Raw genomic sequence first — 19,514 nt, 5'->3', positions numbered from 1 at the left:
CAGAAGAAAGCAGTGACAAAGTGCAGCAGCAGACCTATCAGCTGCACTAGACATTGATGAAAGTGAACTAAGAACTCAAGGGTGGTGAAGGAAGGGAGGGAGAGAATGGGAGAGAAAGAGGAAACAGCTGATAAGAACAGGAAAGAAATGTACATATCACCTGACCAGGAATAAATCATTTTATCCCTGTAGAGTTAGACATTTTTCTTATGTAAAACTTGAGGTGTTTATACTTCTTGTTATTCATACAACAGAATGATAATCCTTACCACTGTGAATATAAATGATTATGTGAAGCTGGCCATGGTGGCTCACACCTGTAATCCTAGCTACTCAGGAGACTGAGACCTGAGGATCATGGTTCAAAGGCAGTCCAAAGCCAGTCCTGGCACTAAAGAACATGAAACTCTTATCTCCAATTAACCACTAGAAAACTGGAAGTAGGGCTGAGGCTCCAGGGGTAGAGAAGTAGACTTGAGCTGAACAGCTTAGGACAGCGCCCAGACCCAGAGCTCACCCCCCCCCAAAAAAAAAGAAATTTCTCAATAAAGAAATTTAAAACCACATGCCAGTGGCTCACGCCTGTAGCTCACATCTGTAATCGTACTCAAGAGGCTGAGATGTGAGGATTGAGGTTCAAAGCCAGCCAGGACACAAAAGTCTGTGAGATTTTTATTTCCAATTAATCACTAGAAAACCACAAGTAGCACTGTGGACAGTAGCCTTGAACTGAAGAGCTCAGGGACACTGCCCAGGCCCAGGGGTAGGGTGGTAACTTTGAGCTGAAATGCTCAGGGATAGCCAGCGCCCAGGCTGAGTTCAAGCCCCATCACCCACAAAAAAAGAAAAGAAAAAGCCAGAAGTAGTGCTGTGGCTCAAGTGGTAGACCTCTAACCTTGAGAATGCTAAAGGACAGTGCCAAGGCACTGAGTTTAAGTCCCAGAACTGGCAAAAAAGAAAACAAAGAAAGAATAACATCAAATTACACCAAAAGGAATAACTAACTTAAAAAAAATTAATTTGGCCGGGAGTTTGGCCTAGTGGTTAAAGTGCTTGCCTAGCATGCACGAAGACCCGGGTTCGATTCCTTGGTACTACATATATAGAAAAAGCCGGAAGTGGTGCTGAGGCTCAAGTGGTAGAGCTCTAGCCTTGAGAAAGTCCAAGGACAGTGCTCAGACTCTGAGCTCAAGACTGGCAAAAAAAAAAAAAAAAAAAGAAAGAAAAATGGGAAAGAACAAATGAAGGGAGGTACTGATCAAGATATCTTATAATTTGATCTGTTGAATTGAAATCCCTTTGTACACTGCTTAAAGAACACAAATGAGGCCGGGAGTTTGGCTTAGTGGTTAAAGTGCTTGCCTAGCATGCATGAAGACCGGGTTCGATTCCTCGGTACCACATACATAGAAAAAAGCCAGAAGTGGTGCTGAGGCTCAAGTGGTAGAGCTCTAGCCTTGAGAAAGTCCAAGGACAGTGGTCAGGCCCTGAGCTCAAGCCCAGGACTGGCAAAAAAAAAAAAAAAAAAAAAAAAAAAAAAAAAAAAAAAGAACACAAATGACATTCTTCATTGAATTATTTTTTTTAATCCTGAAATTTATGTGGAAACAGCAATCTTGAAGGGAAAAGAATAAAGCGACAGACATCTGTACTGACTTCAAAAACATAATAACCAAAATAGTATGTAAAAACCAGACACACAGGGCCAGGAGTATGGCCTAGCAGTATTGCTCGCCTAGCATGCATGAAGCCCTGGGTTCAATTCCTTGGTACCACATATACAGAAGAAGCCAGAAATGGAGCTGTGGCTCAAGTGGCAGAGCGCTAGCTTTGAGCAAAATATGTCCAAGGACAGTGCCCAGCCTCTAAGTTCAAGCTCCAGGACTGGCAAAACAAACAACAGTGACCAAAAAAACCCCAAAATCAAAACATAAACCAAAACAAATAAAAAACCCAATACCAAAAATCAGACACTCACATACCAGAATTTACTAGAAATGATTCCACAAATCTGTAGCCAAGTGACCTTGACAAAGGTGTTTAGAACATGAACTGGATAAAGAAATATTTTCAATGAAAGTGTTGCAGAAACTGTATTATATCCATATACAGAACAAGGCAGCTAGATCCCTATGTCTTGTCAGTTATAAAATCAGCTCAAACCAGTCTGGGCCAGGTGACTCACGCCTGTAATCTTAGCTACTCAGGAGGCTGAGATCTAAAGATCAAGTTGAGTTCAAAGCCAGTCTGGGCATGAAAGGATCTGAGACTCTTTTTTTTTTTTTTTTGGCCAGTCCTGGGCTTGAGCTCAGGGCCTGAGCACTGTCCTTGGACTTTCTCAAGGCTAGAGCTCTACCACTTGAGCCTCAGCACCACTTCTGGGTTTTTGTATGTATGTGGTACCAAGGAATTGAACCCGGGTCTTTGTGTATGCTAGGCAAGCACTTTAACCACTAGGCCCCAAGATCTGAGACTCTTATCTCCAATTAACCTCTAGAAAATGATAAGTGGGGCTTGGCTCAAGGGTAGGGCGGTAGCCTTGAGCTAAAGAGCTCAGGGGCAGCACCCAGGCAAGTTCAAGCCTCATGACCCACAAAAATACAAAAACAAAAACAAAACACTCAAAACAGATGAGACATAAAATACAAAAACAGAAAAATTAAGACCTAAAACTACAATACTATTAAAACACAGGAAAAATGTTTTAGGACAATGGAATAAACAACACTCCAAAAGCAAAAACAAAAAACAAAGCAGACAAATGTGATTGTATTTAACTAAAAAGCTTCTGCCCAGCAAAGAAAACAATAAAGATATGTTATAGAATGAAAGAAAATAGTGGCAAACTATTACAAATACAGAGGAATTTTAAAAATTAAAGTGCAACCAAAATAACCAATTAAAGCTGGCTGCCCACAGCTCATGTCTGTAATTTTAACTACTTAGGAGGCTGATCACAGTTCTAAGCCAACCTAGTCAGGAAAGCTCATACCCATTAACCACCAAAAAGCCAGAACTAGAGACTGGTTCAACTCAAGGATAGCACCCAGATCCTGAATTCAAGCCCAATACCAACACACACACACACACACACACATACACACGCACACACCCACACGCACGCATGCACGCACACATGCGCACCCCACACCCCACTGAAATTAAATGAAGGGCAGTAGAATAAAGATATTTCTCAGAAGACACAAATGGCTGAGAGGTATATGAAAGACTCAGCATCATACTTGTCCAATATGTAAGACCTCAAATTTATTCCACAGAACTGGAAAAAGTTACCTAGAATTACTATATAATGCAGTAAACTCCACAATCCCACTATTGAGTGTATATGCAAAGGAATGTGAAAGAGACATCTGTTATTATTATTGCAGCATTAGTCATAATAACAAAGAAACAGAAACAACCTGTCCATCAACTGATAAGTGGATAAAAATGCAGTACATATACACAATGAAATACCATTCAATCACAAAAATGAATAAAATCTTGTCACTTGGGACAACATGAATGAAAGTGCTATCCTCATTCAACACACTCTATTATATGAAGCTTGGTTGTTTTTCTCCCTTTTCAAATTATAAGGCATATTCTATTTTTGTTGTCTTAAATGTTTTAGCCAAAATGGAGGTTGGATATTATCAAGAATCTTCTGTATTCATTGGGCTTGTGATGCCATTTTTATTTCTATTAATATTATGAATTACGTGAATAGATTTTCTGTTTGTTAGGACACTGTGGCCTTCTGAAATTTCCTGTTATCAACAAACAATATTAAAAATGAAAGAGGAAGATTACAGAACAAAAGACACTTCAAAGGCCGGGGAATTGATAACACAATTGTGAAAATCTAAAGCACAAAGAAAGTGAAACTTTAGGACCATATTTTTATTAGTTAAATATTCATTTGCATGTGAAAAATTTGAAAACAATTATGACAGAAATCTGTCCTACAATAAGAGGAAAGCATAATTTTAAGTAATTTGAGGTCAAGTTGAACATAATTCCCACCTTATGGAAAAGAATAAGAATGATCTGTAATTGCACTGAAAAGCAAGGGCATTGATGATACCAAGCATGGGGTTATGATGGATGAAGGAGAAAAAAAGGCATTGGTCTGTAGAAGTCTTCAGGGGAAGATACACCCTCTGGTAGAGAGCTCCTAGCATTCACCCATTCTAGAAGGAATACAGCAAGAACATTCAGTGAAAAGGTGGAGGGGGTAAGGAATTTTTTTATTATGAAAAAAAAGAAAAAGAGAGAGATATAAGAATGGTACATTTTCTACTATCACAAAATATGGATCAAGTTAGGGTCCAAAGCTGAGAACTACATACTATAAACTTCTCTACACATAAAAAGACAGCGTCCCCATCACCTACCTTCTACTTAAAAAAAAAGGGAGGACAAAAGAATAAAATACTTAGAAATTAACGTAACCAAAGATATAAAGGAACTATTTAATGAAAACTATAAAAGCCTAACAAAAGAAATTAAAGAAGATACCAGGAAATGAAAAGACATCCCATAATCATGGGTAGGGAGAACCAATATAATGAAAATGGCCATACTGCCAAAATTGATACACAATGCAATGCAACCCCCATCAAAATCCCAAAGACATTCTTCACTGAAATAGAAGGTATAATCCAAAATTTCATATGGAACAAGAAAAGACTTAGAATAAGCCAAAACAATTCTAGGCAAAAAGAGCAATGCAGGTGGCATTACAATACTAGACTTCAAACTCTACTATAAAGCCATAAAAATAAAAACAGCATGGTCATGGCACAAAAATAGACTAGAATATCAATAGAAGATCCAAAACCACACACATATAGTCAACTTGAATTTGACAAAGGAGCCAAAGATATACAGTGGAACAAACACCCTATTCAATTATTGGTGCTGGTAAAACTGGGCAGCCACATGTAGAAAACTAAAAATTGACCCTAGCCTTTCACTATGCACAAGCATTAATTCAAAATGGATCAAAGACATCAATATCAGACTGGAAACCTTGAAACTACTACACGATAGAGTTGGAGAGACACTGGAACTGATAGGTACAGGCAAAAACTTCCTGAACAGAATCCCAGGGTCACAACAGATTGGAGAGAGACTCGATAAATGGGGCTACCTAAAAATAAACTTTATGCACAGATAAAAGCATAGCTACTAAAGTAGAAAGACAGCCAACCAACTGGGAAAAGATATTTACCAATAATACATCAGACAAATGCTTAATATCCAGCATTTACAGGGTACTCAAGAAACTAATCCCCCCCGCCCTCAAAGTTAAAATGGCAGAAAAGCTTATGAGAAAGTGCTTATCATCCATGGTCATAAAGGAAATACAAATAAAAACAACCCTAAGATACCACCTTACCCCAATTAGAATGGCCAAGATTTTAAACTCAGACAATGACAGATGCTGACGGGGTTGTGGAGAAAAAGGAACCCTACTGCACTGCACTGCTGATGGGATTGTAAGCAAGTTCAGCCACTCTGGAAAGCAGTGTGGAGGTTTCTTAAAGAACTGAAAATAGGCCGGGAGTTTGGCCTAGTGGTTAAAGTGCTTGCCTAGCATGCATGAAGACCCGGGTTCGATTCCTTGGTACCACATATATAGAAAAAAGCTGGAAGTGGTGCTGAGGCTCAAGTGGTAGAGCTCTAGCCTTGAGAAAGTCCAAGGACAGTGCTCAGGCCCTGAGCTCAAGCCCAGGACTGGCAAAAAAAAAAAAAAAAAAAAATAGACCTTTCCTACAATCCCACCATACTACCCCCTGGGCATCTATCCTAAACATCATAAGCCAGGATATGATAAGGACACCTGCTCAGCTATGTTCATCTCTGCACTATTTACAATAGCCAGGCGACGGAAACAATCCAGATATCCTATTGCAGATGAATGGATACAGAAAACAGTGGTATACATATACAATGGAATTCTACATAGTCAACAGACAAGATAAAATAGTGGTATTTGCAGGGAAATGGATGAATTTAGAGCGAATCATGTTGAGTGAGACAAGTCAAGACCTAAGGAACAAAAGGTGCATGTTATCCTTAATATGTGGCTATTAGATCCAAACAGTACAAGAGAGAGGACTCAATATTTGCATACCCAATGCTACGGACATGATATTGGAAATATAAACACAACTACACAGATGCACAAATTTATGACTCTATAGACATAATGTTTTATTACATAGATTAATATGTATCTATAGTATACAAACTCTCAGCCTAATTTTAATTAAGTTCTAAAATCTAAGTGCCAGTGATTATATATAGATTCCCTTCTTAAATACTTGTTTAATACATCATTTGAAATATGATGTAAAAATCAATGTTAATGAATTTTTTTAAATTAAAACAAAAGGGGGAGGGGGAAAGCTGTAGGACTTCAATCTAGATCATCAGAGATGGTGAATAATAGTTCTGTAAGCCTGCAATGAAAAACTTCCCAAAAATCTCAGTGGAAAACAAACAAACAGAAAACCAGAAAAGAGGGGCTGGGAGTTTGGCCTAGTGGTTAAAATGCTTGCCTAGCATGCATGAAGACCTGGGTTCGATTCCTCAGTACCACATATAGAAAAAAGCTAGAAGTGGTGCTGAGGCTCAAGTGGTAGAGCTCTAGCCTTCAGAAAGCCCAAGGACAGTGCTCAGGCACTGAGCTCAAGCCCAGGACTGGCCAAAAAAAGGAAAAGAAAAGAAAACCAGAAAAGAAACAGTACAAAAAAATTGGAGAGGCAGAGACTGAAGAATTTGTGGTGTGGAAAAAGTAGTAGAGCAATGTGTAGTAAATGGGAAGGTAGAATATGTCTAAAGTGGAAGGGATTTACAGACACTGACAATACCAGAAAATTCTCAAAAAGCTGGTAAAGAAAAGGATGATGTGTTTTGGGTCTTAATTTCTGAAGGCTCTCATGTAATCTAAAACTTTGATCAAATAAATGTATTTTGCTTTTCAAAAAAAAACAAACGAAACAAAAAAAGGATGCCAAGCATTGGTGGCTCATGCCTATAATCCCAGCTACTCAGGCTGAGATCTGAGAATTGCAGTTCAAAGCCAGCCCAGTGCTAGAAGTCCATGAAACTCATCTCCAATTAACCATCACAAAACTGGAAGTGGTGCTGTAGCTCAGTGTGGTAGAGCACTAGCCTTGAACTGAAGAGCTCAGGGACAGTGCTCAGGCCTAGAGTTCAAGCCCCACAACCAAAAAAAAGAAAAGAAAGGAAGGAAGGAAGGAAGAAAAGAAGGAAGGAAGGACGGAAGATGCAAAAAGAATTTATCTCACAGTGACTCTGATTATACAAGTCAAAAAAGAGATTCTACTGACAAAGCAAAGGGTTTTACCTGAGGTGTAAATCTTACATCAATAATTGCTACCATAGGACTGGGAGTTTGGCCTAGTGGTTAAAGTGCTTGCCTAGCATGCATGAAGACCGGGTTCGATTCCTCGGTACCACATACATAGAAAAAAGCCAGAAGTGGTGCTGAGGCTCAAGTGGTAGAGCTCTAGCCTTGAGAAAGTCCAAGGACAGTATTCAGGCCCTGAGCTCAAGCCCAGGACTGGCAAAAAAAAAAAAAAAAAAAAAAAAAAAATTCAGAAAAGGCTGACTTGTCGCTGGCAAAGAAGCAAACAGAAGAGTCCTCAAATCTTTATGGAGAAACTAGACATTCATCCATAAGGTAAACCTTAAAAAGTTTGTATTACACACATATATAATCCTTATTTATATATATATATATACACATACAAATATAAAATCTGAGTCTTTGAAATAATAGTGTAAAAAATAATAATGACAACCAAGTTGGCTTCATTGGCTTTGAAAGTAGTTTAAAAGTATTAAGGTACTTGTTTTTTTTTTTATATTGTTTTGTTATTTATTTGCATCAAAGCATGAGTCACTTTCAAGAAATACAATAAAAGTTTCCTCAACTTGCTCCTTTTATTAGGAAAAAAAATATATTTGATACCATTGTATAGTTCCTCTGCATTCAATAAAGGATTTTTCTAAATGTGATTACTTAATAAGAACTTCTCTTTAAGGGCCGGGAGTTTGGCCTAGTGGTAGAGTGCTTGCCTAGCATGCCTGAAGACCCAGGTTCAATTCCTCGGTACCCCACATACATGGCAAAAAGCAGGAAGTGGTGCTGAGGCTCAAGTGGTAGAGCTCTAGCCTTGAGAAAGCCCAAGGACAGTGCTCAAGCCCTGAGCCCAAGCCCAGGACTGGCAAAAAAAAAAAAAAAAAATTCTCTTTAGAGGCCATATCAAAGGACCAAATTTGGTTTTTATTTATTTATGCGTGTCTATACTTAAAATACTTATAGAAAAGGTTTCTGTTAGAAAATCTGTTTTGAGGCTTCAGAGTTTAACCTTTCACAATGCAGGCAAACACTGTACCTGTGATATACATCGTAAGACCTTATTTCTTTGAGACAGAATTGCTAAACAGCTCAGGCTCACCTTGAACTTACTAGGCAGACCAGGTTGGCCCTAAACTTTCAATTCACCTGCTCCTGCCAGAAACACATAAACATAATAGTTTGTTTACAAAATTCCTTGAAAGAAATAATTTTACTGCGATCAACAATTTTCCCATCCAGATCAGAAAGTTAAATAAATTCTGGGTTTCTTCAATTAGCTAAGCAAAACCAAGCATTTTAAGGGTTCCTGCAGTAAGTCATCATGACTCTTGCAATATCTAAGGTTTGGCTCATGGAAATGTAATCATTCTAGTTAGAGATGTTAGGTCCAGCTCTAGATGATCTGACTTAAAAAGGGTCTGGCAGGAGAGATGCCAGTAAACAAGTACCTTCATAGGCCTCTGGGCCAGGAGTATGGCCTAGAGGTCAAGTGCTTGCCTAGCATGCACAAAGCTCTAGGTTCTATTCCTCAGTACCACATACATAGAAAAAGCCAAAAGCGGTGCTGTGGCTCAAGCTTTAGCCTTGAGAAAGCTCAAGGACAGTGCCCAGGCCCTGAGTTCAAGCCCCAGAACTGGCAGAAAAAAAAAATTATCAGTCTTCCCAGGGGTCTTCTTGGCTCACTCTTGCATTTGTTCACTGTATTCTGTGAGAGCCAAGTCAGATGAATGATTCTCAGCTTTAGCTGTACTTTTTAAACATGTGGTACCTTTTTCTTTCTGCTTTCTTCTGGTCAATCCTGGGGCTTGAATGCAGAGCCTGGGCACTGCCTCTGAGATTATTTTGCTCAAGACTAGTATTCTATTCCTCCCATTCTCCCTCCTTCCAGCCCCTTCAGTTTCTTATTTTTCCCCTTTAATTCCTTATTTCAAATAAACAAATAAATGTATACACAATGTACCAAAGTATATCTATATACTTTGTAGTACCAAAGTCAAATACAGTAACAACAGAGGATAAGCCATAAGGGGAAGAAAAAGAGAAAAGAAATAACTTCACATGGTACCTTAAAAACAACAACCAGTGGGGCCAGGAGTTTGGCCTAGTGATAAAGTGCTTGTTTAGCATGCATGAAGACCTGGGTTTGATTACTCGGTACCACATACATAGAAAAAAAGCTGGAAATGGTGCTGAGGCTCAAGTGGTAGAGCTCTAGCCTTGAGAAAGCTCAAGGACAGTGCTCAGGTCCTGAGCTCAAGCCCAGGACTGGCAAAAACAAAAAACAAAACAAAACAACAACCCTCGCCCCCCCAAAGATAAACTCTTGTTTACATATCCTAGAGTTCATTTCACTTAGCCTCATTCTATATGGCCATAGGCATGTAGCTTTTGAGCTACTGTGATCCTCTGCTAGGAAAGCCCTACACACATGCTAATTATTACAAGAGGGAAACCATGGAGCCTATGTTTCTTTGAGTCTGGCTTACTTCACTTAGTATGATTTTTCCCAAGTCCTTCCATTCCCTTATAAACGGGGCAATGTCATTCTTTCTGATGGCAGCATAGAATTCCATTGTGTATAAGTACCACATCTTCTTGATCTATTCATCTACTGAGGGGCTTCTGTTCTGGTTCCACATCTTAGCTATGCTAAACAATGTTGCAAAAAAAAAAAAACAGGAACACTTCATGAATTTGCATATCATCCTTGCACAGGAGCCATGCTACTCTTCTCGAGCACACTGCCAGCCTTTTCTGTTTGTGTGGTACTAAGGAATTGAATCTAGGGCTTCATGCAATGCTATGCAAACACTCTACCACTAAGCTGCACTCTAAACTAGGCTACATTCCCTGCCCCGACTAGTAATAATTTTTTTTTTTGGCAGTCCTGGGGCTTGAACTCAGGTCCTGAGCTTTGTCCTTGGTCTTTCTCAAGGCTAGAGCTCTTCCAATTAAGCCACAGCACCACTTCCAGGCTTTTTTCTATGTATATGGTACTGAGGAATCAAACCCTGTACTTCGTGCATGCCAGACAAGCACTTTACCACTAGGCCAAACTCCCAGCCCTGGTAATAATTTTTAAAAGGGAAAAGTGACAACTGAATCTTTGGTTCAAAACTTATTGAGACAAAGAAATTGTCATGCCCATCTTGGTCTAGTCACCAGAATACAATATATTGAGATTTTAGGAGTACCTGTCACATAGCCTCCGGAGTATAGGGAGATATGTAACACAGAAAACTAGCCCCAGTCCAGAAAAGAAGAAAATGGATGGGACTATCACAATGGCAGGGAAAGGACATAGAAGACAACTGTTAGGTAATTGCACCCTATGCTAGGGTTATACAAGTTTCCTCTAGCAAAATCCTGCAGAACAAAAGCTAAGGCATCTTCATAGGACCCTGTAGTTAAAGGACTCCAGGATGGATTACAGGAAGCAAGAGCAAAAAGAGAAGTTACAATGTTAGCTGAATGATGATGCTTTGCTTAGTATTATAAAAGTAAAAAAGTGATTGTGACAATGTCTAAGAATAACTATATCATAGTACTATAAACAATGTAATCACTTAATCATAATAATAAAAAAATTAAAAAATGAACTCCAGGACTGAGAACATGGCCTAGTGGTAGAATGCTTGCCTAGCATGCATGAAGCCCTGGGTTTGATTCCTTGGTACCACATACACAAAAAGAGTTGCAAGTGGTGATGTGGCTTGAGTGGCAGAGCACTAGCCTTGAGCAAAAAAGTATCAAAAGACAGTGCCCAGGCCTTGAGTTCAAGCCCCAGGACTGGCAAAAAAAAAAAAAAATCCAGGAAATGGAAACAAAATAAAAATAAAAATAGAATAAAAAAAGAAAAAGAGAAGTTACAATGTTGGCTCAAAGACAACGGGGCACTATGGACACACCCACAAGGACCTTCCAAAACAGCATTCTATGTACTCAACTCTAAAGTCACATCTAGACACCTGACACACGGATACTAGTATCAGCTGTATTAACAACAGTTCTTGTCACATAAAACTTTGTCCTTTCTCATTAAATTTTCCTAATCAGAAAGGAGAAAATGAATGACAAGGCAACAAGGAAGTAGAGGGTGGAAAGTACAATCATCTTCTCCACTATTGAGGTCAGTGACAGCTTTAAATAAAATCTCTCATACCTGTGAGTCTTAATCAAACCAAGACTGTTCTACAGTTCAAAATAATTCATCTGTGGCCAGGAGTGTGGCCTAGTGGTAGAGTGCTTGCCTATTATGCATGAAGCCCTGCATTTGATTCCTCGGAACCATATACACAGAAATAGCCAGAAGTGGTGCTGTGTCTCAAAAGGTAGAGCAAATAAATGTGTGCAAGCCCCGAGTTTAAGCCCCAGCACTGGCAAAAAAAAAAAAAAAAAAAAAAATCATCTCAAAAGGTAAGTAAGGGTGGGTGTGGTGTTGTATACCGGTAAACTCAGCATACAGAAAGTGGAGCCAGAAGGATCACTAATCTGAACTCTCCCCAGAAACCCAGGCTTCCATCCCCAACCTATCTTTCACAGTTACTAATATCGGGCCAAACTTGAGAGAGATTGAAACTGAATCACTGTAGATTAGAACCAGTCATCAAAAATTCCCCAGGTAACTCCAATGTGTAGACAAGGGTAAAAGGCATTTCTGAAGAAATGAGATGTTTAATCTAACCTTAGCACTCCATACTCTTATACTACCAAAACAATAAGTCATACTTTTGCATTTTTCCTTCAACTATTACTTTAACCCAGAAAGCTCATTTGCATGTAAGTTTCACCTACCATTAAGGTTTGAGGTCATTCAAACTGTCTTTGAACAAAGTGAATAGTGCACATCTGTAATACCACTTGCTTGGGAGTTGAAGGTAGAAAAATCAAGAGTTTGAGGCTATCCCAAACAAGACCCTACCTTAAAAGCATAATAAACAAAAAGGCAAGGGGTACAGTTCAAGTGGCAGAGCGTTTGCTTAAAATGTACATGGTTCTAGTTTAATCCCAAGTACCACAAAAATACAAAATTGTTCTCTATATACATACCCTTACCCCCACACAAAGACAAACATATGGGGGAAGGTGGGGGAGGCAGAGACACAGAGAGAACGAAGAGAGCTCAATCTAACTTTAATTATTACAGTTCTGTGGAGAATTTTATTTTATTCCTTCAAACTCCCTTAATAAATTTTGTGAAATTAAAAATCTTACCTTACTGGTGTTTTGGCCCAAGTGCATATTACTATGCATTTCATTCAGCACGCACTTAAAATATCCGAATTCATTCCATTTCAAGAAAGTTTGCCTACATTAACTGGGTAAGCAGATGCCTACTTAAACTGTATTTATAGAACATGTAAGGCAAATGTTTAATGTTTGCTTTATTTATAAATCCCTCCCACACCTTTTCTCTCTCCATGTCCTCCCCTTCCTCCATGCTGGTACTCTGGCTTGAACTCAGGGCCTGTGCACTACCCAAGGCAGGTTCTCTACCACTTCCACTTATGGCTTCTTGATCAAGGAAAAAGGTAGGTACAAAAAACATACTACTGGGCCAGGAGTGTGGCTCAGTAGGAAAGTGCTTGCCTAGCGTGCATTCTACTCTGGGTTCGATTCCTTGCTACCACATACACAGAAAAAATGTCGGAAGTAGTACTGTGACTCAAGTGGTAGAGCACTAGCCTTGAGAAAAGCCCAAGGACAGTGGTCAAGCTCTGAGTTCAAACCCCACAATTGGCAAAAAAACCCCCAACATATTACTGTATGTGTTTGGAGTTACAAGAGTACCTTACAGAATAATGCTTGGATTTCTACCTGAATAATATAACTTTTAAAACATACTCTTTTCATGCATTTTTTTTTTTTTTTTTTTTTTGCCAGTCCTGGGCTTGAGCTCAGGGCCTGAGCACTGTCCTTGGACTTTCTCAAGGCTAGAGCTCTACCACTTGAGCCTCAGCACCACTTCCGGCTTTTTTTCTATATGTGGTACCGAGGAATCGAACCCGGGTCTTCATGCATGCTAGGCAAGCACTTTAACCACTAGGCCAAACTCCCGGCCCCTTTTCATGCATTTTTATAAGCTGGTTTTATGATATCTATGTTTTGGGGAATGAGTTAAGACTACTTACTTATCCTAACTGAAGTCCAAACAGAAAATTGTCATTTTTAAACGAAAACACATCATGAAAAACTTTAAAATACTTTGAATGAGATATATTTAAGCTTCTAAAACACTGATAAATGTGGTTATTAGCAGTCAACAACAATTTTTAATAATTGAGGCTTATCATTCAGCTCAATTTCTATGAAAGAAAAATTAACATTTCATGCAAGTTACTGTATATGCACTATATGTAACTACATGTGCCTTGCCTAAAGACAGTATTTTTGCATAAAACTACACATAATATACATTACACATAGCATACATTCAAATTCATATGGACATGAAAAACATCTTAGCATGCAAAATGATTACTGTTATCATGTATTTAAAAGCTAAGTTTTTGGAGGCTGGGAATTTGGCCTAGTGGTAGAGTGTTTGCCTAGCATGCACTAAGTGCAAGGTTCAATTCCTCAATACCACATATACAGAAAAGCTGGAAGTGGTGCTGTTGCTCAAGTGGCAGAGTTCTACCCTTGAAAAGGCCCAAGGACAGTGCTCAGGCCCTGAGTTCAAGCCCCAGGAATGGTTAAAAAAACAAAAGTAAGTTTTTGTTGTTAAAATTCCTTAATTACAAAATAAACTCAAGGGCTGGGAGTTTGGCCTAGTGGTAGAGTGCTTGCCTAGCATGCATGAAGACCTGGGTTCAATTATATGAAAATTAGATTTTTCTGAATGATTAGTTAGAAAATAAAGGCATCAATCGGAATATTTTTCATTTTCTTTCCCTTTTAAAAATTTTTTTACCTTATGTGGTGATTTCAAAGGTGAGATGGCTATTTTATTTGGTGTCTGTGTCGTAGAATTTATAGTTGATCCAATAACACCACTCTCAGGTATTGTTATGGTCTTTGATGGAGTTCCAGGAGTAGACTGTGAAAGAACCCTACCTGTGAATGAGAGGCAGCATATCAGTTTCAATTTTCTCAATAATGGTATAAAAATATATGTGATGATGATCTATACCACAAAATTTCAGTGTGGGGGCTAGGAGTTTGGCCTACTGGTAGAATGCTTATCTAGCATGCACAAAGTCTTTGGGCTCCATTTCTCAGTACCACATACACAGAAAAAGCCAGAAATGGTGCTGTGGCTCAAATGGTAGAGTGCAAGCCTTAAGAAATCCCAGAGACAGTGCTCATGCCCTAAGATCAAGCCTCAGGACTGACAAAGCAAAAACAAATAAATATAACCTTCAGTGTATATTTGTCATTGCTCAGTTGTCAACATGAGACATCAAATACTGGAGCATGCCCCTAAAGAACTGTGGTGAGCCCAGACAGAATTTTTAAAAAAGTAAAGCTGTTTAGGAATATTTAGTTTATCAGGACAACTAAGTATGTGCCCTGTTGACAGTTTCTAAAAAGTTAGTCTTAAAAGTTCAGTTCCTGGGGCCGGGACTTTGGCTTAGTGGTAGAGTGCTTGCCCAGCATGCAAGAAGATCCAGGTTTGATTCCTTGGAACAACACACAGAAAAAAACAGATGTGGTGCTGTGCCTCAAGTGGCAGACCACTAGCCTTGAGAAAACTCAAGGATAGTGCTCAGGTTCTGGGTTCAAGCCCCGAGACTGGCAAAAAATATAATAATAATAAAGTTGAGTCTCTGTAGTCTATGTTATGACTGAATAATAAAGTTGAGTCGCTGTATTCTATGTTATGACTGTCTTTTCTTTTCTTTCTTTCTTTTTTTTTCTCCTGGTCCTGGGGCTTGAACTCTGGGCCTGGACTATGTCCCTGAACTTCTCTATGCCCAAGGCTAACACTTTACCATTTGAGCCACAGTTCCACTTTCAGCCTTTTCTGTTTATGTGGTACTGAGGATCGAATCCAGGGCTTCATGCATGCCAGGCAAGCACTCTATCACTAAGCCACCTTTCCAGACCATGACTGTCTTTCTTGAAATTACACCACAAAACAAAAATTTAAATTCTTTCACAGACTTTCCTGCCCTGGCCAGCTTTGAACTGCAATTCTCAGATCTCAGCCTCCTGAGTAGCTAGGATTACAGGCATGATCCACTGGTGCCCAGCTATACATCACCTTCATAATAACAATTTTTAAACATTTTTAAAGATTCACCAAAAAATTAATTCCCACAGCAAAAGTCTTAACATGCATGTATGAAATACAACAGTGAAATCTGCTGAAATTTCAGAAAGGGTGGGGGAGATTAGTAGAGACGGGTTTGGAAGTGGTGCTGTGGCTCAAGTGGTGGAGCATTAGCCTTAAGCTGAAAAGCTTAGGGACAGTGTCCAGGCTCAGAGTTCAAGCCCCACAAAATAAAATAAAATAAATAATTTAAAAAAATACAGAGGGTTTCATCAGGAAAAGTTATAATAAAGAGGTGATGTTACAATGAGATCTCCTCCCCCTACCTCATACAATTAATACTTATAAAAATCTTTTTAAAAATTGGGGCCGGGAGTTTGGCCTAGTGGTAGAGTGCTTGCCTAGCATGCACGAAGACCCGGGTTCAATTCCTTGGTACCACATACTTAGAAAAAGCCGGAAGTGGTGCTGAGGCTCAAGTGGTAGAGCTCTAGCCTTGAGAAAAATCCAAGGACGGTGCTCAGGCCCTGAGCTCAAGCCCAGGACTGACAAAAAAAAAAAAATTAAGTCTAGTCGGCACTGGCTCACACCTATAATCCTAGTTACTCAGGAGGCTGAGATCTGAGGATCAAGGTTCAAAGCCAGCCCAGGCAAAAAAGGACCTGAGACTCTTATCTCCAATTAACCTCCAGAAAACCAAAAAGGGGCTTGGCTCATGGGTAGGGTGGTAGCCTTGAGCTGAAAAGCTCAGGGATAGCACCCAGGCCAGAGTTCAAGCTGCATGACCCACAAAAAAAAAAAAAAGTCTAGGCATTTGATATATGATGTAAAAAAATCAATGTTAATAAAATTCTTTAAATTAAAAAAATGGGCCAGGAGTTTGGCCTAGTGGTAGAGTGCTTGCCTAGCATGCACGGAAGACCTGGGTTTGATTCCTCGGTACCACATACATAGCAAAAAGCCGGAAGTGGTACTGAGGCTCAAGTGGTAGAGTGCTAGCCTCGAGAAAGTCCAAGGACAGTGCTCAGGCCCTGAGCCCAAGCCCAGGACTGGCAAAAAAAAAAAAAAAAAAAAAAGTTAAGTCTAAAAGAACTAAATGAAAAGATGGGCATTGGTGGCTCATACCTATAATCCTGTCTACTCAGGAGGCTGAGATCTGAGGATTGTAGTTCAGAAAAAGTTGGGGAGACTCTTATCTTTAACTAACCAACAAAAAGCTACACTTGAATACATGGTTCATGTGGTGGAGTGCCAACCATGAACAAAAAGGCCTTACAGACTAAGAGAGAATAAGGCCAAGAGTTCAAAAACCAGAGCCAGTACAAAAATTAAAAAGAAAAAGAAGACCTAGATGGCCAAGCACTGGTGGCTTATGCCTATAATCCTAGCTAAGGAGGCTATGATCTAAGGATTACAGTCTAAAGCCAGCCTGGGCAGGAAAGCCCATGAGACTCTCATCTAGCTCTAATAAACCACCATAAAAGCTGAAGTAGAGCTATGGCTCAAGTGGTAGAGTGCTAACTTTGAACAAACATTGTTCAGGGACAGTGCTCAGGCTCTGAGTTTAGGTACCAAAATGGGCAAAACAGATAGAAACAAAAAACAAACAAAACCACCAATTAGATGGCAAATAATAATTAAAAAAAAAAAAAAAACTTCCATGAAGCCGGGTGTACTGGCTCATACCTATAATCCTACTTACTCAGGAAGCTAAGATCTAAGGACCGTAGTTCAAAGCCAGCGTGGGTACTAAAATCTGAGACACTTATCTAGAAAACTGGAAGTGGCATTGTGGCTCCAGGGGTAGGGTGGTAGCCTTGAGCTGAAGAGCTCATGGACCAACATCCAGGCCCTATGACCAGCCAAAAAAAAAAAAAAAAAAAACTACCATCAAAAAAAGTTCTAGGGGGGCTTGTAGTGTAGCCTCATGGTAGGGTGCTTGTGTAGCATGCATGAAGCCCTGGGTTTGATTCCTTGGTACCACATACACAGAAAAGGCCAGAAGTGGTGTTGAGGCCTGAGGCCCAGTGGTACAGTGCTAGCCTTGAGAAAGCTCAAAGACAGTGCCCATGCTCTGAGTTCAAGCCCCTGGGCTGGCAAAAATTAATAATGACTACTTTTTTTAAAAAAAAAAAAAGAAAAGTTCTAGGGGAAGGGGGCCAGGAGGGGGGAAAAAAAAACAAGAAAAACAACAAGAAAACGAGATGAAACTGTTCAAAAGAAATGTTTTCAATACCTGGCTTATGTAACTGTAATCCCTCTGTATATCAACTTTACAATAAAAATTAGAATAAAAAAAGAAATTCTAAGTGCAAAAGGAGAGACAGACAAGAAAACCAAGTATTACAATATTTTGCAAAATAGAAGTGGATTAATTAGCAATGAAGATCAGGAAAAAAGATGTAACAGGAACTGATAAAAAAAAAATACTTTTGGGGGCTGGGAGTTTGGCCTAGTGGTGGAGTGCTTGCTTAGAATGCACGAAGACCCAGGTTTGATCCTTGGTACCACGTACATAGAAAAGATCGGAAGTGGTGCCGTGGCTCAAGTGCTAGAGCTCCAGCCTTGAGAAAGTCCAAGAACAGAGCTCAGGCCCCGAGTTCAAGCCCAGGACTGGCACAAAAAAAAAAAATGCCTTTAAGGAAACATCAGCATTTGAACTTAACCTTAATGAATAAGGCCAAGAAAAATTTTAAACACAAACATGGTAAAATCAGGTTTACATTTTAGAAAAGTCACTCTGAGGGTCCATGAGTTTGACCTAGTGGTAGAGTGCTAGCCTACCATGCATGAAGACTCAGGTTCAATTCCTCAGTACCACATACACAGAAAAAAGCCAGAAGTGGTGTTGTGGCTCTAGCCTTGAAATAGCCCAAGGACAGTGCTCACGCCCTTAGTTTAAGCCCCAGGACTGGAAGAACAAAAAGAAAAGAAAAATCACTCCAAGTGGGTCATATTGGCTCAAGACTGCAATCCTGGAGGCAGAGAATTACAGCTTGAGGCTAGCCTTTGCAAAAGGTTGGTAAACTTTTATCTCAACAAACAAGATGGACAGAAAGCTTAAATAAGAGGATCAAGACAGGTGTAGCTCTAGGTAAAAACACAAAGCTATCTAAAAAAACAATTAAGAACAAAAGAAGACAAGTGTATGGCTCAAGTAGTATGCATCCAGTACCATTGGGAAAAGGAAAAAAAACATTCATATAGAAATACAAGTTTAACTGAATATACAACCAAGGCCAAATATTCATTTAAAAACAATCCAAATGTTCTCTGAAAGAGCATTAGCTACAGTACAAACATGATGGAACCTATATGTAATTACACTTCAATAGGACAACTACTTTGGTAATAAATTGGCTTATATGAGTTCTGAAAATCTATAGAGAACTAGCTAAAATAAATTAGTACCAAATTAAGCTTAATGAGAGCAATTCTGGTGATACCAAATCATCTGTATGCATTAGCTATAGCGAATAAGTCTACTTAGCAACAAAAAGCTAAGATTAATAATAACATTATAACTCAAATACTGGACAATGACCTGCATGATAATCTAAGATAATCAAACACAATTTTTCCCTCAATGAAAGAGATTGAACCCAAGGCCTCACACACAATAGCAAATCTTTCTACCAACTAGGCTCCATGCCAAACCCCTAGATTAACATATGACATTAGCAAACACTACGGTTAATACAACTTTTTGATATCTATGTAATACTCCAGAGCTATGACTCAAATTTTAAGGGACTCACTCAGAATCAAACAGTTAGAACATTACTTTCTAGCTAAATACTTTCCAAACATTCCCTCCCACAAATTGTCTCAAAGCTCAAAACCTCTCATTGGTAGAGAAAATCCCTCTTTCATCAATACCTCCGTGAGACTCTTATCTCC

The 19,514-nt window shown here is 39.3% G+C and overlaps 1 protein-coding gene and 1 pseudogene across 5 annotated transcripts in view; both read right to left on the bottom strand.

Moving 5' to 3' along the window:
- Lin54 (lin-54 DREAM MuvB core complex component) overlaps positions 1-19,514 on the bottom strand; it is a 77,478-nt gene that overhangs the window by 26,014 nt on the left and 31,950 nt on the right. For all 5 annotated transcript variants that reach the window (XM_090343306.1, XM_090343305.1, XM_090343309.1 and 2 more), the window contains exon 4: positions 14,313-14,455. In XM_090343306.1, the coding sequence (XP_090199432.1) occupies positions 14,313-14,455 (143 nt within the window). The remainder of the gene's footprint in view (positions 1-14,312; positions 14,456-19,514) is intronic.
- LOC150055519 (U6 spliceosomal RNA) lies at positions 10,070-10,134 on the bottom strand (annotated as a pseudogene).

This window comes from Megascapheus bottae, chromosome 13 (assembly GCF_031878675.1).
Source record: "Megascapheus bottae isolate mThoBot1 chromosome 13, mThoBot2.hap1, whole genome shotgun sequence".
NCBI lineage: Eukaryota > Metazoa > Chordata > Mammalia > Rodentia > Geomyidae > Megascapheus > Megascapheus bottae.
This window is presented reverse-complemented; position numbering and strand designations above follow the sequence as displayed.